Raw genomic sequence first — 25300 nt, 5'->3', positions numbered from 1 at the left:
TTCTTTTTGAATAATAATACATGATCTGATAAGCCGAATAATACACAATCATAAGATTTCTTTTCATTGCTATGCCGATGATGCGCAACTTTATCTGTCTATAAAACCAGGAGCCACCAGCAGTCTGACTTCCTTTAAGAAGTGTCTAATGGATATCAAATGTTGGATGTCTAACTTCCTCCAAATCAATGAAGAGAAATCTGAAATCATCCTATTCAGGTCATTAAACACATTAGATTTTAATGATACATTTGTGAATCTGGCCACCTCTGTCAAGCCTAGTGCCAGAAATTTAGAGTGATTATTGATTCCATTGATTATCATGTCAATAAGGTAATTCAGTCCTGTTTTTATCAACTTTGAATTGTTTCAAAAATCAGATCATTTCTATCATTCTCTGACTTGGAGAAAGTTATTCATGCTTTAACTTTCTCAAGAATTGATTATTGTAATATCCATATACAATGAGATTTTCTCCCTTCACTTTAACAGGAAATGGAGAAGTCAGAAGCCAACAACTTCTTGGTTTTGTTCAGAGATACCGGCTGCCAGTTCCGCTCGCTCTACACTTACTGCCCCGAGACAGAGGAGATCAACAAGCTGGCAGGCATTGGCCCCAAGAGCATCACACGTAAGATGATCGACGGCCTCTACAAGTACAACTCGGACAAGAAGCAGTTCAGTCAGATACCAGCGAAGACCATGTCGGCCAGCGTGGACGCAGTGACGATCCATAGCCATCTCTGGCAAACCAAGAAGCCAGCCACCCCTAAAAAAGTAGTGCCTGCCCAGTCATAATGGAACTTGATACTCCAAACATCACCATCCCCCACCCCTCTAATGGAACACACCCATTTCAATTTGCACTTCACTGTATATATCCATGAAGATTCAAACACCTGCAATGCCAGTTAGATGAATGCATCTTTGTCTTTTTTTGTGTTTGTTTTTCCTCTCATCGCATTCCTGTCCATGTTTTTCCTACTTACTCTGGACTGGACAAGATAGGACTCAAAGATTATGAACAACTGGAATGTATGCCACTGTTGAAAAATTATGTAAATGCTTATCACTTATGTGTTTTGTAGAGATTACCATGTTTGAGTCAGTTTATGAAGGCATGTGTGAGTGTTGTTTTTGTTTCCTATGTGCCAAACGTCAAAAAAGAGACAGTATGAATGCTAGGACATTTTACTCAGTACACTGAAGCACTGAATGTTTATAATTCATGTACAGATTGATTTTAGTTTGCATTTTCCTGTTGATGTGTGGCCTTATGTGCGTTTTGTTTTAGCGTGTGATTGCAATGAGTTGATTGTAAAGCAGCGTATACGGAGGCTTTTTTTTTTGTATTTGGAAGAACACTTTTTTTCTTCATCTCTGTGGGTAAAACAGTTTGTATATTAAGGTATGTAAAACTACAAAGGGCCAAAAAACTAATTGCATACAGCTAGTGTTAGCCACACAGTACATGTGTGTTCAACTCGACAAAGCCAAGCGGTTTCAGCTTTTTCAGAACCCTTTTTGAGAAAGTGATTTGTAAAGAATGCAGGACGTTACTCTAGATCACTGGTTCTCAACCTGTGGGTCAGGAAAACTGTAGAGAATCTGAGCTATAATGTATGATGTGTGAACAAGATATTTCTAAAATACAAATATGCTGTCATGTTTGTCATTGTGATAAATTCCTTTTTCTTGTGATATACATAAGTAGTTGCAACCTCAAGACTTATTCCAATAATTAAATGAAAATAATGGACAATGAAAATAAAAGTCATTCCTGTGTGGTCAGAGTTAAACCTGTTTGTTTACAAGTATGAATTGCTTCAGTTTTGGCTGTTGATAGCCAAAAAGGTTGAGAACCAGTGTTGTAGATTCCTTTGCTGCTGGTTCACAGCAGGTTTGTGAACAATAAAACAGCTCAGTATTATTTCTGTTTCATTTTGAATTGCTGCCTACTGCACTATGTAGGGTATTTGCAGTATATAATAATGTATAATCACGCTCTCACCCACCACTATCAGGAATATGACTGAAATCATATGAAGACATAATGACACCTAAGAAGTATTTCTATTTATGTCAGTATCAGGATTTAAAATCTGTGTATTAGTACTTTCTTGACAATTTTAGATTAACACTCATCTTAATAATGTCAGAACTCACAAAACTGTAACGTGCTTTTGGTAAAAGCGTCCACCAAGCACCAAATGTAAACATAGTGCACATGCAAAGTTTAGATTCCTGATAGGCTAAAAATCTCATGGTTGCATCTCAGCAAGTATTGCTATTATAACTAAACATTATCTGAAGAGCGTGTGTTAGTAGCCCTTAAATGCAACATGTCCTACATAGGCCAGAAATAATTTTGTTAGATTTCCTTTTTTTTTTTTAACTTTAAGGAACATTCATTTTGCAAAATAATGCATGGCAGAACGAGGAAGATCCTTGTAGCTGCATACGGGTAGAGACTCACCACAGGGTTTCATTGGTGTCAGTATCATATTCCTTTTGCCACCGAATGTCTGAGTAAGACCATTTGCAGGTTCTCCAACAAAAACAAATCTGCTAACATGGTGCTTTGTTGTCAACTAGGGGGATAATTTAAGACCAAAAGAGAGCATGTACATGTCTTTGAAAATGTAATCTAGTATGACAGAGTAAATAAGTGTTTCTCTGTTGTTTATAGAAAAGGATCTGACCACAGAAAGCTCTGTCTGCCTGCTTTTGGCTGTTTAAGGCCAAGGTAAATGATTATTTAAACTGTAATGATATTGTACAGTGTGTTCATGTGAGCTCATACCTATTCACTATGATGACCTTGTTTTGTTTGTCAGACGCTGTGCTGTCATTCAACATATTGCTGAACATGTAGTTTCATTTTTGTTTCTTTTTTTTTTTCTTTTTTGCATTTAATAAAACTAAGCATGGCCTCAGCATTTATGTGGTGTTGATTGTGAAAACACGTCCTTATTTAAGAGTGGGAAAGGATATGTCAACAAGGAGAGACCATCTGTAAGAAAGAAGAGGTAATAATATTTATGTTCTTTATATAGTTTTGATTCATAGAAATTATTGAGGAAATATAAGGATGGTCATGGCAGTTGACATGATTATGAATTGATTTTAATTGTCATGGGGTGGCACATGAACCTTTAACCCTGCAACATCTTCTAGAAATATTAGTCTTATTTATTTATATCTTTAATTATTCTTTTTACCAGTTCACAGCAGACATATTGTTTAGTCAGTTAATATCATGGCTTTTGTGTGAGACGGGTAAATAAAAAATGTCCTTATTGAGATCGAGAAAATTGCAAGAAACCCAGCACTTATTTTGGCAAAACAATCTCTAAGAGTAATGACTTGAGCCTACTTATATCACAATTATGTACAATTATGCAACACCCACATAAAAATGATACTATATCCTAACAACAGAGCAGGACCCAAAATTGACCCTTGTGGTACACCACAGTTGAAGTTAGCAGATATGAACCTACCTGCTGCAAGGTAAACTGATCAGAAAGATCTAAAATTGTTAATGACTGGACCAGTTATATCAGGGTACAGTAGTTCATGACACGATCAAGTAAACTACTGACATCCAGAGTGACTATATTGTTGCATTGTCGTTGGACTAAAATGATAAGCTTGCCCCTTGCAATAAGCTTTACAATGATCAACACTTTCTATGATAAATTGTAGAGGTGTCAATCCACTCAAACTCAGTAACTATGTATTTTCACCAGTAGCCTACCAATCAGGCAAAACTGGCCAGTTCCAACAGTACTCTTTGGTTTCTGGGGGTCGAGGCAAATGAGCGTCTATGTATGCAGTGTGCACAGTTTTCAATTGGAATTTGGAGACAACTGTATACACAGCAGTAAGGCCCCTTTTTCACAGCAGACATGTTGTTTTGTTATAATATGAAAACCACAGACATTATAACATTAATTATGGCTTGTTTCTATTGTGTCCCAGTAACTGAACAGACTGACCAGAATTCATAGTTAAATGTAGGTTAGGAAAAAAAAAATCAAAAAATTAACCACTGGCATGTCTTAAGAGAAAACAGAATACACAGTTTTTATTTTTGTTTTCTTTATTGTTGTTTATTCGGTTATTTTAAAGAATATATTCACTAATGGTGCAAACACAGCTGAAGTTATATAGCCTACCACCTTTTTAATTTCCCACTATCAGTTGAAGTTGCCATTGCCATGCTATAGGTGTATGGGATTAGATTTGTGTCATAAGAATTGAACAAAATCTCCCAGGCATGAGACAAAAAATTAATTGAAAATGAATAAAAATAAATTGAAAGCAAAAAAATGACCTCAAAGGCAAAACTTACAATAAAAGTTTTGTGGTCACTTTTTTTCAGTTTTGCTGTGTAATTTTTCAGTTTCAGTTCTGACACAAAGGGCACGTGGGCGGGTGTTACAGGGCTGCGGCTCATTAGCCAATTTCTTTTGAAGTGGACATATCAGACCATTAAAACTGAAAAATTCTGAACTGAAACTGAAAAGTTCAACAGTGAAACTGAAAAATTAAGCTGCGTGACGACAAGAGTTACCTGTCAGTGAAAGAAAAGTGAGGAATATTGCAATTAAATATTTCACTCTTGAATCAAAAAAGTTTTGCATTATTTTTCACTTTCATTCCTTTTTCTTTTTTTTTTTTTTTGTTTGTTTTGATTCTTGGGATATTTTTTTTCAATTAATAATTATGACCCACATTTTATCCCATATAGGTGTGACCACCGGGCGTCATCATCGCTACAGTTGATTGGTGGTTTGCGGCTGCGTCCGCATGGCAACCGTGAGCTGTGTACAAGAAATGAGATAGAAGGGAGCTTTCTGGAAACGTTGAACGGGATCACAACAGCTAAACCAGCTTCCTCCCCTCCCCTCCGTAGACAAGGTTACATTTGGAGATCGCAGACGGCGTGGAGCGGCTTTAATGCGGCGTGTTATTGGCGCAGACTGACAGGTCAGGAGTTGGCATGCATTCACGGTGGCGTGTTAGCGTCACACAATGTGGTGTTGCACGATATCCTTCATATTGGAGAGAAAATTAATGACATCGTTGGCTGTTGTCCTGCATGTGTGTCCACATTGAGCTGCTGTGTGTGTGTGTGTGTGTGTGTGTGTGTGTGTGTGTGTGTGTACGCTATGTCTGCTCAGATAAATAAGGTGTGTCTGAGCGCAGATAAAGTGCTGAGGCCGCAGACCCGCTGTCACATCCAGGAGTCAGGACCGGTGCTGGATGTTGTTTCTGTGTGCGGGGAGGGACAGGGCGGTGTCACCGGCTGCTCTGCCTCCAGCACACACACACACACACACACTGAGCCATCACTGCTTTCTCCATGCACATAGAGACACAGGCCATGCATCATGCGTCATGAAGAGCCTTTTGCACCTTAAATGTACTGTAGCCTTTATGATGTTGCAGTGATTCACCATTTACACGCCTGAACAAAAGAACTGCATCCTAATATGTATTATGATTATCATCAAACTATAAACCTTTATAGGAATATTATTGTGGTTGCATATAAAATATCAAGTACAATAACCATTTCCAGTGCTCACTATAGAGTCCAAACAAATCTCTTAAGGCTTCTCTACAGAAACATCACAGAAATACTAAAGTTTGGTGATAGTAGGCCACAGGAGAGTATAATAAATTTACTTAACTAATACTATACTATAGGCTCTTGTAGAAATGAATTATAGATGATAACATTTAGAACGTCAGGTCAATGTAGATACTGAGAAACCAGACACACTTGAGGTCCCTGTAGGAATATTAAAGTGACTGCTATAAACATATAAGCCAGCGGGCATCAATGTGGAATAGAAGTGTGCATGAGTATTTGTCAATGTTTATATCATTAACATTGATTTTAAACTGTTAAGCTGTCTGGTTACCCTGCCCTCTCGTTTTTTCACACTTCTTTGTCTACACAATGATAGATTATGCTGAAATGCTATATGAAAAACCTGCTTTGTATTCATTTTTAGTCAACAAATTACTTACCTGCCACAACTTCAGTGTCTCCTGTATCCGACAAAGAGCTTTGTTTTTGCTTTTTTTCAAAAACGTATGTGCACATACAGTAGATTTAGAGCCAGGCAACAACAGCTTACATGAAAATAATGATACTGATGTGAGATTTCCGTAATTATTATCTCTAAGCTGTAACTATGACCGTGTTTCTACATACCTAAAGAATGTTTATTGGCTCCACAAATCAATTTAATCTTTATTTTTGGATGTAACAACAAGCTGGACAGTTTTAATATTCAGAGAGGTAGCATTTTTCTTAAACTGTGGGTAACTTAAGAGCCAGTGTGCAAACAACAGATTATGAACTACAAGCATAAGCATTTGAGGTATATTTTTATAATGAAAATAACGATTAGCTGCAGCTCTTTGTGTGACTTCTCTAGCAACACGCCTGTCTTCCCATACCTCTGAATGTATTCCAGCCAGCTGTAAGCTGCCACCACAGACCTGTAATCATGACGGCAGAGGAGACGATCAACATCAAGGAGGCAGAGGTGATCAAGCTGATCCTGGACTTCCTCAACTCCAGGAAGCTGCACATCAGCATGCTGGCCTTAGAGAAGGAGAGCGGCGTCATCAATGGACTTTATTCTGATGACATGCTCTTCCTCAGGTATGTCAGTACAGCAGACTCATACTGTATGACAATTTTACATACGGTTGTCGTGGTCAGAGCTTCTCCAGATAGAGAGGTATTGATCAGGAATCGTGTGTTACATCATTGTTGACAGACCTGATATTGGTGTTGGGGTTGGCTGCAGGCTTTTTCTTTGGCATTTTTAACTGTTCATTTACTGCTGTCAACAGGCAACTCATTCTGGACGGCCAGTGGGAGGAAGTGATGCAATTTATTCAGCCTTTAGAAGGAATGGACAAGTTTGACAAGAGAAGGTGAGAGAAACAATGTGGGAGTATTATTATTATTTAAAATCTGAAAGTTTAAGGAGCCATTGAATAGTCCCTTATTAAATTTTGTTTTCTTGATGCATTATGAGAAGAACATGAGGTCTAATTGAAATGTTTCCCATTGAGTTAAAGTTTTCATTTGCCTGGTAATTGTCTTTAATTTCACTGCTACTGTGCTGATTATTGGTCTAAATTTCAAGTACAATATTAATTATGGTAGGATGATTCACTGGTGACTGGGCTGGATTTGCCAATAAAGCTGTGAGCCTGAGAACTAAATCAGGTCAAATCCCAGTACTATAGTGGCATGATCATGTCAAATTAGTGACAGCTTCTATTTCTCATCAACCTCCAAACAATTGTAGTCTCAACATAAATGAAGAATGGTTTTAAACTCAGTTCTCCAACCTAGTTAAATAACAGTTTATCAAAATAATTCAACCACAGAAAGGCCACATGGAGTTTAATCAAGTCAACTGATTCAATTCAGTTCAATATAAACTACATTTCTTAATACAGATATTTGTGTTTCCAGGTTCCGCTACATCATTCTGAAGCAGAAGTTTCTTGAAGCTCTGTGTGTAAATAACGCCATGTCTGCTGCTGAAGACCCTCAGAATGTATGTATATATTTAGAACATTTGTGTAAAGTATAAAGGAAAGGGTTATCATTGCAGCCAAATACTCACCAGTCCTATATGAATTTATCTGTGATCTCCAGCTGGAGCTCACCATGAAGGAGGCAGTCAAGTGCCTCCACAATCTGGAGGAGTTTTGTCCATCCAAAGAGGACTACAGCAAGCTGTGTCTCCTCCTCACGCTGCCACGCCTCACCCACCACGCCGAGTTCAAAGACTGGCACCCGAGCACGGCGCGCGTCCACTGCTTTGACGAGGCCTGCACTATGGTAGCTGAATTCATTCCAGCGGACAGGAAGCTGAGCGAGGCTGGATTCAGGGCGAGCGGGAACCGTCTCTTCCAACTGCTCATCAAAGGGATCCTTTATGAGTGCTGTGTTGAGTTCTGTCAGGTAATGTGACCCCTAAATTTTTAAAAGGTTACAAGGAATCTGCATTGGCTGCTCATATTGCAGTAAAAGGGTCTTGAACTTGGTGGCACCTCTACAAACTTCTATACTTATACAAGTTTTGAAACTTCCTGTGTGTGATTGCACTCTTACATTCATTTCAGAATCATCAAGGCTCCCACAAAAACACAATAATGTGAGTCTTAGTTGATGGTCTTAACCACACTGTTTCTGTTTTGCAGAGTAAAGCAACTGGTGAGGAGATCACAGAGGGCGAGGTGTTGCTCGGTGTGGATGTGCTCTGCGGGAACGGCTGTGATGAACTGGATTTGTCGCTGCTCTCCTGGCTGCAAAACCTCTCCCCCGGTGCCTTCTCATGCGCCTTCCAGCAGAAAACCCTCAACATCCACGTGGACCGACTGGTGAAGCCCAGCAAAGCCGGCTATGCCGACCTCCTCACGCCCTTAATCAACCGCCTATCCCCCTGCCCTACCTCGCCCTTCCACCAGAGGCCTCATTCAGCCGACACCTACATGTCCAGATCCCTCAACCCAGCTCTGGACGGCCTGTCCCACGGCCTGGCAGCCCAGGACAAGAGAGGGATGGAGGCAAATATGAAGTCTGCCCTCAGTCGGAGCCTAGTGGAAAATAATGTGCATCAGCAGGATGATTCACCTGAGAGGTAAGAGTCAGAGAAGACCTGTGACACAGGATTTGTGTTTGATGTGGTGTCATAGCACACCTTCACTTAAAACTATAATGTCCCTGCATCACTGCACAGCAAACTGTATTTTCCTGTGAGTTACTCTCTAGCAATCATTTATCTTTCACAAATCTAAGCCACCTGAGTCTTAAAAAACATCATCATAGCAACATATAAATTGATCTGATAGTTTAACAAATGCTACTTCAGTTGCTACAGTATTCTTAATATATCAATTACATGAATAATTCAAATTCAAAGATAGCAAACCTAGACAGAGAGCTGATATCTGTACTTACCTACAATCATCTGTGTGATTAAAAATATTTACATGTAACATTATACTCATAAACCCCAAAACATAATTGCTTCTTAACCTGACTTCAGAAGTGCATTAATTGGCTAAATTATTTGGCAATCACCTGACTAATCCTTGATTACCAGCAAATAATCAATGAGGTTACACACACACACACAATTATTCTCATTTTCGCAAAGTTCATTGACTATGAGCTTTGACTTTTTCACTGTTGTTTGCTAATTAACAAAACCCTATAAAACTACTTACATCTACTTCTTCATATTAATATTTCTGTGAAAATTAAACTGTATGTCACCTTGATGTTTTGTCTTCCATGGAGGACTGAAATCAAAACAACCATTTTTGCGCCATTTCACTTCAGCTCAATCTGAGCTTAAATTAATTGGTTCTATCACATTTTCCTGACTGTAGGAAGCATCCACAGGGGCTGGATGGCCCCAACACCACACGCACCCCTCTGACTCCTGGAAGAGATGGTGGTGCAGCCTGCGGCACAGAAACAAATGAGGTAATAAGAACTGCAGACTATAAGCAGTGCCTTATGGTTTAAACATTATAGACCTTAGATAAACCATAGAACGATGATGAGCACAAAGACGTTTCAGGCAAGGAGGAATGGAGGTTCTCACCTTTGGTTGCTTAGGCTGAATTGGTTTCATGAATCATATGAAGTCAGTAAAAACAAATAGCCAGGGTTATCTGTCTGGTCTCTTGAGTCAAAGTCTGTCTTCCCCCCCATAGTCATTACTCCAGATTTAAAAGATTTAGAATAGATCCCCTCTGAACCCCTGAACCACATCGTCTCCATACCTCTACTGCCTCATAAATCTATCCCCAATTCTCTGCCACACCTGTCCACGGGACACTCACACCCTGCTGCCCCTGTCACCCTGGGTGGAGGTCATGGACAGAGGAGGCAGATAATCTGGTTTGATGTGCGGTCACACCCAAGATGGCCCGCTTGCCTCCATCATCGCTCATCTTTATGCATCGCAGTTCCCATCCACATGAGCAAAGCGTCTTGATATTGGATGTTTTGTGTGTGTGTGTGTGTGTGTGTGTGTGTGTGTGTATGAAAAGTGGTGAGATGAGATGAAGGGAGATATACTGTAGACCCGCTGGATATGATGAGGCCCTTGAAAACTTTTTATGGGGTTGATAATGGAGGACGAGGCCTTGGGAGTTGAAGAGTTGTAAGTAGTGTGTGTGTGTGTGTGTGTGTGTGTGTGTGGTAAAGAGCACTGCCAAGCTTTGAAGCAGAGTATACTGAAAGGCAATACTAACTAAGTAATAATTCAGGTTACAGGGTAAAGCAAATGATATCAGAATATTGCTTTAATATTGCTTTGTGTGCATGTGTATGTTTGTCCAGCGGCATGACTCCACAGAGCACATACAGGAGTATTACAGGCAGCGACTCCGCGTGCAGCAGCATCTGGAGCAGAAGCAGCAGCAGAGGCAGCTTTACCAGCAGATGCTGCTGGAGGGAGGAGTGAAGCCTCAAGACGGAGCCCAACACAACCTCACTGAGACCTTCCTCAGCAGGTAAGAAAGTGACAAAATTAATTAATCTGGACAGTTGCAGGTAAGTTATAATTCGGATATTTAGGGCTGTAATTAACGATTACTTTCATCGCTCATTAGTGCAGATTAATTTCTTGATCAGTCATTAATCAATTGGTCTGTAAATGGAAAATATTCACGTTTGAGAAGCTGGAACCATGTAATTTTGGGCATTTGTGCTTTAAAAAATTACTTTAAGTAAACATGATGCCCCCTTGTGGCTAAATATGGAAAATAAATATGTTTGTCTACATTGCTTTTTTTCAAAATTAAGCAAACTTATCACATAAAGAATCCACAATAACCCAAATTATTAATATCGTCAGACCACCAGCTGTTTCTGTTTATACCCATATTTTTTAATAATCATTCATTTTTGCCTTCCCACTCTGATAAAGAGTATTTTTCCTAAATTAAAGGGGATTTAAAACAATTCAAGATTTATATATAGCTAGAAAATTTCATCATTCAATCACCTTAAGGGCACTCAGGGTTGATATTTCAGGAGATACATGGAATGAGAATCTGTTAAGTGGGAATTCTTGTACCATTAATAGCAGATGTCAGCTAATGCAATACAAGGTTTCAGGCTTCGTTTCTCTGTTTGTTGAGACGCAGATATCTTGTTTTTGTGTCTAGATCCATTCAGAAGTTGGAGGAGATGAATGTGGGCATCGACCACCGAGGAGATGAGGTGATGACACATCTGGGCCAGCAGTGCAACGGAGTGAAGAATAACAGCAGCAGTTCTAGTCCCAGGACCTCCAACACCCGCCACACACCAGACACCGGACTGCCAAGGGAAAAACAAGGCGGGGTAAGCAGCAGCACCCCATTAAGGACTGGGAGCCACGGCTTGCCGTCCCTCGGCGAGTCCCCGGTACCTACCAGTCAGAGGTAAGACCCTGCTGAGTTTCTGGTCATGTAGTGAATAATGTCACTCCCAAAGCATTAAATTCTTAAAAACCAGTCTCATATTTGGTTTGAGTTTTAATAAGATATCACACGGCCAATAATTATATAATTTGATGTCACTAGTTATCTTAAAGCTTTCAGCCAAAAGTAATCACACTTCATTTTGATTTAATATCAAATCAGTATGTATGTATGTAACATGTTATTCTTGTGTTGCTCTGCAGCAAAATTCAGCTTTCTATTGATCATCTTTCTATGATTATGAAAAACTGTGTCCAATAGATATCTATGAAAAATGTTATGAGCCATGTTGTCAGATTTTTGATTTGCAAGTAGGTTACACAGGTTTATAATTAATGTGTGTGTGTGTGTGTGTGCATCTATTGTGAACACCAGTGCTGAGAAGATCAGGGGTCCTGGTGCGACAGTTCAAGATGACTCTGGCTGTTCTGCGACACGTAGCACAGCACAAGAGGTACAGCAAACTGCCACCAAAAATACCTGTCCAAGCTGGTGAAAATAAAATGCTAAAAAAAATCTTATCTGACCTGAATTTACTAAGGATAATTTTTCTGATCTTTGTTGTACAGCCAGGGAAGTCCAAGACACTGTTTGTCAAAGTGAGCACACTAGAGGACACGCAGGCGGTGCGTGCGGTGGCCTTCCATCCCTCTGGCTCACTCTATGCTGTCGGCTCCAACTCCAAAACCCTGAGAGTGTGCGCCTACCCCGACACACCGACTGCCAGGTACGAGCCATTTACATGACATATTCTTTAAACATGATATATCATTTGTCTACGTGGGTCATAGATAATGGCTCAACTGAAAGTGTGTGCTGGAAAATTTGGTCATGCAAGGATAATCTTGACAGGCCAAAATGTGTTAACTTATGGTGGCTGTATGGTGATTATTATTTTAAATGTGCACACAGGTACACTGAGGATTTGTGCATCTTGGCAGCAATTTTGAACATGTGTTTTTGCTGACAGATTAATGTGCATGTCACTGCCATATTCTTAAAAGAAGAAGAATGTTGTTTTGTTTTGACAAAACAGAAGTTGACCAGAAGTTGCTTTTTTTTTTTCCCCTGAAGATTTCATAGCATTTTAGATCTTCTGCCTTCCATCATAGTTCCTAATCTGTATTTTATTGACTCGCTCAGTGGTTCTGGTGCAGTCAAGCAGCCGGTGGTACGCTTCAGGAGGAACAAACACCATAAGGGCTCAATCTACTGTGTAGCCTGGAGCCACTGTGGACAACTGTTGGCCACTGGCTCCAATGATAAATACGTCAAGGTCCTGCCTTTCAACGCAGACAGCTGCAATGCCACAGGTACTATTTTATGTGCTTTAGTTTGCATGTGATGAGTAATTCCCTTCCACTCGCCTTATACAGGACATATCTATGTATGAATGATCATTCAGAGTAGCAGTTTTGTGTAACTTCTGTTTTATGTTTCTATCACCTACCTCAGTCCTTCTCACATCCACTGCTTCCTACTCGCGCAACTACCCATGAGCGCTTTGTGTGTCCAAAAATATGTTGTTTGTTAAAAATCCATCAGTATCACATTTTTCTACCTTGTTGCTGTTGTGATTTTGTAAAACTTGATGGTGCTTCAGAAATCCAGAACAAGTGGAATACAGGTTCAAGCAGGATAACTGAGGGCAGATTATTCATCTTTCTCCTGATATTGAGGTGCATGTAACCCTCTATGTCTCCACCCCAAATGTGTGCTCTGATTCAGGCCCAGATCTGGAGTTCAGCATGCATGATGGTACCATCAGGGACCTGGCCTTCATGGAGGGCCCTGAGAGTGGAGGATCCATATTGATCAGTGCCGGGGCCGGAGACTGCAACATCTACACCACTGACTGTCAGAGAGGACAGGGCCTTCACGCCCTGAGTGGACACACTGGTATGCCTAGAACAGCTCTTTCCATGAAATTATAAAAAAAAAATGTCTAGGGGTTTGAAAACAGTTTGTATGTATCAGAAAGGGATTATCAGCAATCACATGACTTTCATAAATCTAAATAAACCATTTTTTCTAAATTGTTCCCTAATGAGAAACTACCACTGAACTTTTAAGACCACAAGATCATTTTAATCATAGAAACACAGCTTGTAAACTCAACGATTCAGTACAGTATAATACATATTTATGACTTTACTATTGTTTGAACAGGTCACATTCTGACTCTATATACATGGGGAGGGTGGATGATCGCCTCTGGCTCCCAGGACAAGACTGTCCGTTTCTGGGACCTGCGGGTGCCCAGCTGTGTGCGGGTGGTGGGCACAACCCTGCATGGCACAGGTGAGTCACCTCTTGACTTTCATGGTGGGAAATAAACACTAACAGACAGGTAAATAGTGAACTCGGTAAACACAGGCTTTATTCTTGGTTAACAAAGATGCTGAGTAAATACATTTTCCTTCATTTGGCTGAAAATCACTTGTACTACATTACAGGTCGGTGCTTGAAATTTGCAGCGAAATTTTGTGGATCTGAACTAAAGCTCATCTTTTATTCCTTGTTCACCTGCAAATCTAGCATGCAAATCATCAAGTGAGATAAAAGAGTCCCTTGTTCTCCTGTTCTCAAGTTTAAATCTTAGGTAGATCAGCTGGTATAGCGGGCAGTTTTAAACTGCACCCAATCATAGCAAACATTTTTATTACCACTTTGGCTCACACAGGAAGTGCAGTGGCGTCAGTGGCGGTGGATCCCAGCGGCCGCCTGCTGGCCACCGGTCAGGAGGACAGCACCTGCATGTTGTATGACATCAGAGGAGGCCGCATAGTCCAGACATACTGCCCCCACAGCAGTGACATTCGCTCAGTGCGCTTCTCACCCGGAGCCCATCATCTCCTCACTGGATCCTACGACAACAAAATCATCATCAGTGACCTGCAAGGTAGCATCTTCTTTATAAACAGAGACAGAAACGAAATACAGATACACCCCACTCTCTCTCACTCAAAGTACTTTTGAACAGTGCTAACAACATGGAAACCAACATAAATATATAAATCAGCTGCATCAAGCTGGATCAGACTGAGTCAGGAGATTGCAATCAAATAAATCTGCATGGAGGGGAAAAAAAAAGCACAAGCACATGCTACATTTTTGTTTTAGTAAAAACAGCCACAGTTCTGTAATTCGGACATTGCACAGTTCTGTAAGTATCTTAATACAATGATCCACTGCAAACTGAACTGACAAGAATGAATAATTGGGAAAATTGGATGACTCCACAGTTCTGTTGTCCACAGTAATTGTTATCCCCTCCTCCTCTCACAACCACAAATGACACATCACCACACAATAAAGAGTACCAGTCAAAAAGTGTGGAAACACTTTCTCATTCAAGGGAATGGGAAGGTGTGTCCAAACATTTGACTGGTATTGTACTCTGAATTACCAAAATGTCAATTTGAAAAAAAAAAATTGATTTTGTGTCTTCTTACCTTCACATAATTTAGTCAGCTTTCCCTCCATAATGGTCCCTTTTTTATTGACATTAAGATTTACAACTGTCACTGTTTGTTTGTCTCCATCCATACGTCTCATGTTCCAAGTTAAATCATTTCAGAAGATGTTTGTCTGCATGTGTAGTCAATTTGTTATTCTAAAATTTACTTTGAAAGGCAATTAGATGCTGTCAAAATACACATGTAAATGTATTTATTGACTTTAATTGTGCCAGTAGTGATCCATGAGAACAGAAACACATTTGTTCCTCAAGTGTTACTTGTAAGCACCATCAGTTTAAGTGGTGAAACTCATTTATAACTAATATAAGTAAGGATTAATGCAACTACAGTTATTAATGCAACGTAATGCTTCTAGATTTAAGAGTTTGATGCCACTTTCTGCCAACCCTGTATGATATGTACGTAATTTTTTTTCTCTGACTCCAGGCGACCTAACAAAGCCACTCCCTCAGACGGTAGCAGGGGAACACTGGGACAAGGTGATCCAGTGTAGGTGGCACCCACATGACCGAACCTTCCTCTCCTCCTCTGCGGATCGAACTGTGGTCCTCTGGGCGTCAGGGCCCTGAAATACTCACCAGAGAAACACTGGTTACCAACAACAAAAGCACAGACAAGACAAGATGTGACATACACCCCAGCATGAGATGACAAACTGCTGCGGGGTGCGTGTGTGTTTGTGCGTGTATGCACACATACTGCGTGAATTAAGCTGTTTATATGTTGTTCAGTTTAAAGTGAGTGTGCATATGTGTGTGTGTATATAAACTGTGAGACAGACATGTTTTTAGGTGAAAATCCAATCACTTTAAAGATGACAGTCTATACATGGTAATGTGTGTGTGTGTGTGTGTTTGAATACTACTGTATATGTTGGTGTGAATCTGTGCCTGTGTGTGTGTGTGTGTGTTTAAGCAAACATTGCATTCTGGAAATATGTATATGGCTTTGCAGTTTGAGTGTAAAAAGTGAAAAATGAATTAAAGGACCAGTGTGTAAAATTTAGGGGGATCAATCAGCAGAATTAGAATATAATATTCATAAGTACGTTTTAATTAGTGTATAATCACCTGAAAATAAGAATTGTTGTGTTTTTGTTACATTAGAATGAGCCCTTTATTTCTACAGAGGTTTCCACAGAGCCCGCCATCTTGCACCGCCATGTTTCTACACTAGCTCAGAACAGACAAACCAAACACTGGCTCTAGAAAGGGCCCTCTGCGTTTTCCACTAGTTTTGCGACCATTGGTTCTCCTACATGCTTGGAAGGGGAGGGTGAAGGGAGTTGTATCCAGTTGGTTGCAATCTGTAGCCTCACCACTAGATGCCACTAAATCTCACACACTGTCCCTTTAAAGGGAAATTAAAAGAGCCTTTTGAAAATGCCATAAAAAGAGGAAACAAAGATATTTTAGTGTCAATGTTTCTATTCAGAATTCATGTGAGGTTAAATACTGCAATATTTAGGGTGTTATGTGTTTGCTTAATACTTTTCTGCTTCTAGCTTTAGAGCATAAAGATTAAATGGCAAAGATGTAGTTAGAACATAGCGGCGACCCATAATGCCTGTATTACAAGGCATGAGAAAGTTCACTGCAAGCACATTTTCAAGTTAGTTTAGTTCTTTTTGTCACAATACCAAAATTCATACTTGAGTCAGAAGGAGTTGTAAAATGGAGAGGTCAGTGGAGAAGAGATGTAGTTTTTGGTGAAACATTTCAACAAAAAATTTATTCAAAACACTAATGTTTGTACAGTAGGTGATGTCATGGTTGATAATAGTGGTAACTCCTCAGTCTTCACTGAAGGCAGTGACTTGGACTCCTTATGTTGTGGAAAGAAGCCACATTTGGTTATGCATAACATAATGTGCCTTTTTGTAACATTTGTAGAGATTTTTGGATGTGTGGATTAACTGAGAGATTTATTTATTTATTTGCAACTTTGTCTTAATATTTTTCCATATGCCTTGTCATGTGTACATTTTTGTAATGTCACTGTTATATAGAAAATGATCACCCATCTGCATTTGTGCACACTTTTATGAATTCTTAATGTTTTTTTTTTCCCTACATCTGTTATTACTGAAAAACCATCTGTGCAATAGAGAGTAATAAGAGCTTTACACTAATGTTGAAACTGCATTATGTTCAGGTTTGGTATTTGAGTGGTGAACAAAGTGATTTGCAGATCTGTCATAAACAAACAATTTCAATGTTGAGTTTCACACAAACTAAATGGATAAATTGCAACATGGGAATTAATAAATGTTGGGTTGTTTTTTTTAGGAACCCGTTTTTGTGAATAATAAACAGATTGAGGGAAATTGAGCACAGTGAAAGCGAAGCACAACACAGTGCAGTTGTAAAAAGTGAGGGGAGGAGGAACAGCAGTTGTGGTAAGAGCTCCTCATGTCACATTACAAATGAGGTGATGATGCATGCAGTTGTTTCCCATGAAGCAACTTTTTTTAAACAGACATACAGAGGACGGGTTCATGAGAACAGATGGCTCCTGATGAAGTTTTGGGATGTAGTGTAAAATTTAAAATGGAACTGATTAATCTATTGTAACCAAACAGTCACTATCTCCTGATAAAAATGAGTAAAGGATTGATAAAAAAAAAAAATGTTTGCAGAATAAAGTTAAGACAGTAGTATTGGTGCACTTTATAGGAATGATGCTGTACTGTAGTGTGAATTGACAAATCTGGTTACATCATGACATGTTTATGAGTAAGAAGGATGTGATTTTTACTGACTGATGGACATGTGAGACAAGAGGGTGTGGCAGAGAGAATGTATGTGATAGGTTATCTATTTCATTGGTACTACAAACTCCACCAGGCCTAATAGAAGTGGATGGAAATTCATCTTGGTACTATATGTGCTTTAACAATTTGAACCCTAATTCCTCTTAATTGTACCCTTGTATAGCTATAAAGTTACATTAAACATTTTTCACACCCTGTTGTACAACATATGTTCCAGATGTCTTCATCATGGTGTGTGGTTCACAATGACATATTCAGTGTTACTGAATATTCAAGGACAATGACTTGAACCTCTGTGGGTTTCAACAATGTGTAATGATTGATTGATTGATTGATTGATTGCCAAAGGGTCAATAGAATAAAATAATAAAATAGTGACTGTCTGATACCACATGTTGTTGTTGAAGTTGCATAAATAAGTTGACTGAGGGAATAAAGATGCAAAGTGCCATCAAATGTGTTAAGCTGTTGTGTGTGTGTGTGTGTGTTTTGCCTGAAACACCCACACATTAAAATGGCATGTGTTTAAATTTTTCTAATGATTCTGCTGCATGTGAGGACCACACGTGTGCACACTGGTAGGTGCAAGTTACACACAGCTGCACACACATACATGTGTAGTGCAGGCCATACACAGACTCACTTTCCGCCCGCTTTTCCTATATTGCCTGTGTATTGGAGGACTGTCACTCAGCTACTTTTGAGATAACATGAAAAAATTTGAAGGAATAAGAGAAGCTCATGGAGAACATAAAGAGCAAGCGCAAGAGCTTAGAGAGAAATACGGTTGATAGAGGGATGAAGGTAACTGCAGAGAAGAGAGTGGGGGGAGGATTTACCATCACTCACATGCTGCGCTCGATCATTCCCTCTTTTGTGAGGTGGACAATGAGAGCCAGGGGTACAGGGCTTAAAAAGGATACGCTCACTGTTACAGCCAGCAACCCTGGAGAGACACCAACCAAGCCAGAGGTATCAGAAAAAAACTTGGACTTTCATAGAACCTGTAGTTTCTGTACTTTCTCAGGATGATACCATTTTCTGCGAGGGTTCAAAAGGCAACAGCTTAAAAACCTGCTTTTGGAGAAGAAGCTGAACTACTAAGAGAATGAAGAGAGGACGTTTGGAGATCTGTGCTTCTGTGTCTAGAAAAAAACAGCTTTACAGCTTAAAAACTGGGCGGGAAACCCCAGCATTTGTTTATCTTTCTTGACAAAACTGAACAGTCTTTGGAATTGAAATTTACAGATGTCATTTTGATGCGATTTTGCAAAAAAAATTTTTTTTTTTTTGGAGATCTGCTGCAACACTGCAGCCAGTTGAAATCTGTGTATGAAATCATTGGTTTCTGCCTGGTTGACAGAGAGCAACAGTGCTGACAGTTCAGTTGTTCAGTATTGGAAGATTAGTATGTGGTGCAGGGAGGGGAATTAGTGGTGAACAATGGCTCTGAACTGCCCAATAGGCAATCTTATTGTCATACAGCTGTTCTGGGTCAAGTACTTTGCTGGCTTCGACCAATTTGACAGCGTTTTGAAGAATGACTCTGTTTCTTATCTGACGTGAGGACATATCTGATTGAATTTGAGAGTAAATACCTTTATTATTATATTGCTTCATGAGGATCTTGTGTTAATACTTCTAAAACAAAAAATGACTTGTTTTTAAACTGTTACATTAGTTTCTTCTAGTGGTGGACATCTCATTTTGGAGTATTTACCAGTTTAAAAGATGTGGTAAATCTATTCTATGCAGTCTAAAACTTCAGTGAGCATCTTCACATAAACTGGCTCAGATATTAAAAGAAAGGCAGCAGGTTTGCGTTTTTTAATGGAGATATCAGGCCTTTAATTACAGATGTCTGGTTAATTTAGGCCTGCAGTACGTCCAGGAGGCTCAGTAACTTTAGGATTATCATGACCACTCTGACCTACAGTAATTGAGCTGATTTTCAGAGAGAATAGATGAGCATAGATGTGCTGCTGATCCATTTAGGACATCCACATAGGCTATAGGTCATCATGAGCATGTGGTGTAAATTATCTACCTTTTCCCATCTTTCCTGAACAGTTGCTGCATGTTTAGGAGGACAGTACTTCCCTCAGCTTCTCCACGATGCTGTATACTCTAGCAGGAGGAGGCACGCTGTGCGGTTTGGCTGCCCTCGTGCTCCTCATCGTTTCTACAGCAACGGACTTCTGGATGCAGTATCGATACTCGGGTAGCTCAGCCAATCAGGGGCTTTGGAGGTTCTGCATCAACCACAAATGCCATGCCCATACCATAACTGTAGGTGAGTACGTCAGAGGTGGCAATTGGATAAACTAAAGTTCTCATAAATGCCAACATGTTTGTGACTTAAGCTACCACTATCTGATATTTTGTGCCGATACCTCTACTACTAGCCAATTAGTTATTTCTTTCAGCACTTCTAGTGAATTCACCAGTATGTGTGGATATTCTAAGTTGGCTTGGTATCTGATGTGTATTGCCTCTGAATAATCTTCTTGTCTGCAGCCTTCTGGGATGCGACTCGGGCCTTTATGTTGCTGGCGGTGCTGAGCTGCTTTGCTGGCGTGGTGCTCGGCCTGAGCGCTTTCACTAATGGCACCAAGAACAGGAGGGTCCGTACAGGAGGCATCGCTCTGGTCCTCTCAGGTAACACACAGAATGTCAGGAAGGCAAACCTGGTGTTTAAAGGACAGGCTCACAATATTTTTGCGCAGAATGAGGACTGTGGATTTTGTTCCCCATCTCTTCCACTGGTAGATGGTTAGGAGGGGATCTTTTAATGGCCAGTATGAACCAGAGGAATGATTACAGCAAGCAAAAACTGTTTCAATGTACATGTAGGCATGTGAGTATTATTTTAAGACAGACTGGAAAAAATGTGAAGCTAACCTTTAACCTTTACAGACTGTTCATGTTCTGACCCTTCACACTATCCCCTCATAATTAGTCTCTATACCAAATTTCTGAACCGCAAATCTTTTTTCCATTCATATATACCTTAGCAGTCATTAATACATGAATGATAAATCCTTAATTAAGCTTTTAGAGAGCACATCATACTATATCATGGTCCAATGTTACATAAAAATGTGTATCAACTGCACAAAATTTTTTAAAAAGTTGAAATATTTCAATTTTTGTATGTTCTCAGTCACTTTAGGAGAAGTCATAAAATGTCAGGCTAAATTAATTGTGTTTTGGGTGTTTTTACTGCTCTCATACATAAAACTAGGTCAAACTTGACCTGAACAGTATGTAAGAGTTAAGAGAGAGTGTCCTGTAAATTTATCCCATAGATTTGTTCCAGATTTATCTGATTATAAACTGATTATAGACTTCTTGACAGCAGAGTGTTAAGAAATAAAATCAGCAGTTTTTACATAAACATATTACTGTAATTTACATTTTCCTGTATTACACTGTTCAGCCTGTCTGGGACATATTTGGGATGAAAATAGGACCTTTAAATGGAAACTACCATAAATACAATGCGGTGAACATAAAATATGTACAGGCAAGTTGTATGGGTTGAGAAGTGAGCTAATTATATGAAATAAATTTAATCTGATCCTCCATTCTCAGGTTTTCTTGCTCTGTTGGCTCTTGCAATTTACACCGGAGTGACTGTCACTTTCTTTGGCAAACGCTTCTTGGACTGGCGCTTCTCCTGGTCCTACATCATAGGTTGGGTGGCCATAATTTTGGCTTTTGCAGCAGGTATTTATTCTATTTTATTTATTTTAGGAGCACAGGTATGTTTTTTGTGAGTGAACTGTGGGACCTGTAGTCACTGTCAGCACACTGGATAACATCATCCAAAAGACTTTGGAGTCTATCAATAATCTGAGGCAAATGATGTTACAGCTGAGCTACAAACCTCAATACTTTTTTGGTCCCCACCAAAATGTGTTTCAAGGGACAAAAACTGTCAAATACTGAAAGTTGGCATTGAAGTTTTAGTTATATTCATAATCTTGTTTTCATATTTTTTGATCTACTTCCTGATTTGAATCAAGATTTTGCTAATATTAGACTGTATTTTGTAAAATATTCTAATGTAATATATACAATAGAACATTTTATCTGTAAAATACAGTAAATATTTGTATTTTTACAATTGTAAAATACAATGTTTCTTTTAAGTGTTCAAAACAGATCTGTTGGTAAAACGCAAATGAACAAAAACCAATAGTTTTTTTAAGTGAATTTCAGATCATCCGTTTTTCTAACTTCGATAGTGTGGTTTGCATTTCCTTTCTTGGCATAAAATGATAATTATGTTATCTAAGAATGGAACGTTTTTTTAATTGTATTTGGAAATCACTGCAATACTTAACTTTCAGGCAAAATAAAGACTTCTTCTGTTCACTTCTTCTTGTAGGTGTGTTCCAGCTCTGTGCTTACCAGCGGACCACTGCAGAACCTGCTCCTACAAGTGCCCAAGAGAGCTGAACAACATGAACACACTGATTAGCACGAAGACTGTTGTAATGGATGTACTGCTGCTTTTGAGTATCTAGAATAAATAGAAATCATGGACTCTTGTGTGGTTTCTCTGACAACAAAAAATATCTTGACCCCAACAGTTAGGAAAATTTTCACTTTTTTTTTCCCTCTTTCTAGCACATCAGTTTTGACACATTACATTACACCACAGCAAATGCTCTCGTATCTTGTCATACCCAGGATAGAACCCCTACAACAAATCATTTGTTTGGCCATTGATCATTTTATGAAATAATTTCATCATAATACTACTTTTAATTTGTGTGAATGAGCTACCGTTGATTTGAGGACATCTAAGAACCTGTAAAACTCCTGGGGTTGTGTGTGTCTAAGTGTCTAACACTGGTGTTATGCTGCAATGTCAGTATGTAAGATTATCCACTAGATGATGCTCTTGTGCAATATACAGAAGGCACAATACACCACTGCTGGATGAAAGCATGTGTGTCACAAAGTTCACTTTACTCACGCTCTCTTATCTGTGCTCACCAATCCTGTTTCTAAATGCTGGTTATTGAACGGCCCCATTAGCCCGCTCGTTATCAGCTATGAGCATGTTCACATTAATGAGGCGCAGTTTGGCCAAAACAAATCAAAAGATCACCGCCTACAAATTGAGGAGACAAGATTCAATTATTGATCCCTTTGGGGAACTAAATTGCAACAGCAAATAGTAATATTTACTGATATTAAACATATCAGAATCTGTTTATTAGCCAAGTATGCAACCATACAGAGACTGTGTCTTGGGCTTTGCTCCAAAAAACGCAACAAAGAAGAATAAAAATAGAACAAAAATAAGGTAATAATGATAATGAAATGTTAAAATTAAATAATAAATGTAAAATCTATTTACAGAAGGGAATAATAATATTTTGCATATATACAGTGGGGTCTAAAAGTCTGAGAACACATTGAAAATAATATTTTTATATAATATTTTCAAGTAAACCTGGAAATAATTGGAAAATTTGAGGAGTCAGAAACATTTTAAAACACAAGAAGTTTATGACATATAAAATGAATAAGAAATATTTCAGATTCTGCACTATTTTTAGGTCTGTAATCAAATTTAATTAAATTTGTGGCATCGACCAATCAACTCCTTTGCACAAGAGGTCAGATTTCCTTGAGTTGTATCCTTTCCATTGATTTAGATTTGATCTTCTCATCAGAGACTCGCTCAAGTAACTCAACTTGCAGCCGATGTTCAGCTGTTATAAATATGGCTGTGCCTCAATTTATCAGCAGATCATTGCTAACTAAGTAGCGTTGTGATAGTGGGAAAGTACATGAAAGTGTCATAAGTCAAATTGTTATTCTAAGTAAAGAGGGGCTTTTTCTCAAATCATGGCTGGACTAGAGGTTTCCAGGGGGCAGTGCATGGAACTCTAAAATGCTTTGCAGAAACTGAGTCAGTTGTATCCATTTTGCCTACTCTGGAGTTGGACACCTGCACTGAATTGACTACACCCAGACCAAGGAAGAGTACCACTCCATTCTTCAGAGACATGCTTTACCCTCTGCTTTGTGTCTTTGTGGAGAAGGATTCAGACAGCAGCAGGATAATGACCCCAAACTCACCTCAAGCTTTGCAAGAACTACCTGAAGACAAAAGAAGATCAAGGAGTCCTGATTGTCATGGACTTTCTTCCACAGTCACCTGGGCTCAACCCCACTGAACATTTATGGGGGCACTTGAAGACTGAGAAAGCCAAGCATTCTGTGATATCACAAGAATCTCTTTGGCACATTGTCAAATCATGCAGTGACAACACGGTTCATCAGGTTTTGCATAAACTTGTGGAGTCGATGCCAGCTCGAGTTCATGTTGTCATTAAAGCAAAAGCAGGACATAGCAAATACTGAGCTATTCTGAAATTCATGTACATTTTTCAAAGATTCAACTTTTCACTCAAATTGTTAAACTGATATTATCATTTGTAATGAAAAAAGAAATAGTATTACATTCAAAACAAATATTAAGTATCCTGACTAGTGCTCTCAGACTTTTGGACCCCAAAATATATACAGTATATATACACACACATATATATACATATACACACAGAGAGAGAGAGAGAGAGAGAGAGAGAGAGAGAGAGAGAGAGAGAGAGAGAGAGAGAGAGAGAGAGAGAGAGAGAGAGAGAGAGAGAGAGAGAGAGAGAGAGAGAGAGATATTAGAATATATAGAATCTAAGCACACCTGCAGATTGATTAAAAAAGCAGCTGGTTATATATGTGTTAAAGGGGAACTGTTAACTTTACTCCACAGATTTTACACATCAGTTTTATGTCTTGGGGAATAACGTAACGTTACTACTGCATGTGTGGAAAAAAGTTTTATAAAACCCTTTTGTGGCTCCAGACGGAGCCGCATGAAGTCTCATAAATAACCTCAGTTGGGGTTGAAGACTAGGCCTACAAATCTGAAAAAGATCTGGAGTGATTCGAGGTGAGTTGCATTGTGGGCAATGTTGGCGCCAGACAAGGAAGATGAATACATAAAATATCTACGTAGTTATCTCTGGTTCTGCTACAGTTTTGATCCTTTGTGTTAAACTGTAGACCGTGAGTCCGACAATGTTACAGCAGTACAATGCTAAGTATTCTTTTAAAACGTTTTTTTTTTATGAGGTTGACACGTAGGCCTTTAGGTAGGTGTATTTAGATCTTAGGATATGAATCCATTAAACAGTCTTACTTTTCCATATCCAGTCTGACGTGTGTTTGAGTGTCACTGCTCCCTTAATCCATCAATTTAGACATTTAAATCCCTAATAAACTTTGGTGCAATAATGCATAATCTGTAATGTAAACACTTTATAGTATTTGCATTTATTAATGTCAACATTCTCAGATACTTTCCATAATACTACCTTACAATTTACCTCAGACACTCCCAAACTTTACTTGAAGTTAATTTTCCATTCATTTGATTAAGTCTTGTGTAAGTAACAGTAAAAAGAAAAAAAAAAAAAACAGCAACAAAAAA

General features: G+C 39.0%; 3 protein-coding genes across 7 annotated transcripts in view; all 3 read left to right on the top strand.

Annotated features, from left to right (window-relative positions):
• camsap2a (calmodulin regulated spectrin-associated protein family, member 2a) overlaps positions 1-2939 on the top strand; it is a 50815-nt gene extending 47876 nt beyond the window's left edge. For all 3 annotated transcript variants that reach the window (XM_044361382.1, XM_044361381.1, XM_044361380.1), the window contains one exon: positions 493-2939. In XM_044361382.1, the coding sequence (XP_044217317.1) occupies positions 493-798 (306 nt within the window). In that variant the 3' untranslated portion in view covers positions 799-2939. The remainder of the gene's footprint in view (positions 1-492) is intronic.
• Positions 2940-4548: 1609 nt separating this feature from the next.
• LOC122989459 (WD repeat-containing protein 47-like) lies at positions 4549-16114 on the top strand. Of its 2 annotated transcripts, none has more exons than XM_044362354.1 (17): positions 4549-4581; positions 4757-4995; positions 6498-6688; positions 6883-6966; positions 7517-7601; positions 7703-8011; positions 8251-8690; positions 9445-9541; positions 10406-10578; positions 11236-11493; positions 11908-11986; positions 12102-12259; positions 12676-12845; positions 13261-13431; positions 13702-13833; positions 14216-14434; positions 15441-16114. In XM_044362354.1, exons 3-17 carry the CDS (start codon positions 6531-6533, stop codon positions 15581-15583), a joined length of 2676 nt encoding a protein of 891 aa, XP_044218289.1. In that variant the 5' UTR covers positions 4549-4581; positions 4757-4995; positions 6498-6530; the 3' UTR covers positions 15584-16114. The 2 variants fall into 2 exon arrangements, with proteins under 2 accessions (XP_044218289.1, XP_044218288.1); XM_044362353.1 differs by having other exon boundaries at positions 4563-4596.
• A 2401-nt stretch (positions 16115-18515) lies between these two features.
• Positions 18516-22338, top strand: lim2.2 (lens intrinsic membrane protein 2.2). 2 transcript variants are annotated; one of them, XM_044362010.1, is made up of 5 exons: positions 18516-18759; positions 19858-20080; positions 20305-20445; positions 21382-21516; positions 22181-22338. In XM_044362010.1, exons 2-5 carry the CDS (start codon positions 19903-19905, stop codon positions 22249-22251), a joined length of 525 nt encoding a protein of 174 aa, XP_044217945.1. In that variant the 5' UTR covers positions 18516-18759; positions 19858-19902; the 3' UTR covers positions 22252-22338. The 2 variants fall into 2 exon arrangements, with proteins under 2 accessions (XP_044217945.1, XP_044217946.1); XM_044362011.1 differs by lacking the exon at positions 18516-18759 and adding an exon at positions 19259-19377.
• The last annotated feature ends 2962 nt before the right edge of the window (positions 22339-25300 follow it).

This window comes from Thunnus albacares, chromosome 9 (genome assembly GCF_914725855.1).
Source record: "Thunnus albacares chromosome 9, fThuAlb1.1, whole genome shotgun sequence".
In the NCBI taxonomy this organism is placed as follows: domain Eukaryota; kingdom Metazoa; phylum Chordata; class Actinopteri; order Scombriformes; family Scombridae; genus Thunnus; species Thunnus albacares.
The sequence above is the reverse complement of the archived record's forward strand: the minus strand, read 5'-3'. Positions and strand labels throughout refer to the sequence as shown.

Coding starts and splice junctions, on each gene's coding strand:
- LOC122989459 (XM_044362354.1), top strand. CDS start 6,531: ATGACGGCAGAGGAGACGATCAACATCAAGGAGGCAGAGGTGATCAAG. Junction 12,846..13,260: donor AGACAGCTGCAATGCCACAG/GTACTATTTTAT, acceptor GCTCTGATTCAG/GCCCAGATCTGGAGTTCAGC. Junction 14,435..15,440: donor CATCATCAGTGACCTGCAAG/GTAGCATCTTCT, acceptor CTCTGACTCCAG/GCGACCTAACAAAGCCACTC.
- lim2.2 (XM_044362010.1), top strand. CDS start 19,903: ATGCTGTATACTCTAGCAGGAGGAGGCACGCTGTGCGGTTTGGCTGCC. Junction 20,081..20,304: donor TGCCCATACCATAACTGTAG/GTGAGTACGTCA, acceptor TCTTGTCTGCAG/CCTTCTGGGATGCGACTCGG. Junction 21,517..22,180: donor AATTTTGGCTTTTGCAGCAG/GTATTTATTCTA, acceptor TTCTTCTTGTAG/GTGTGTTCCAGCTCTGTGCT.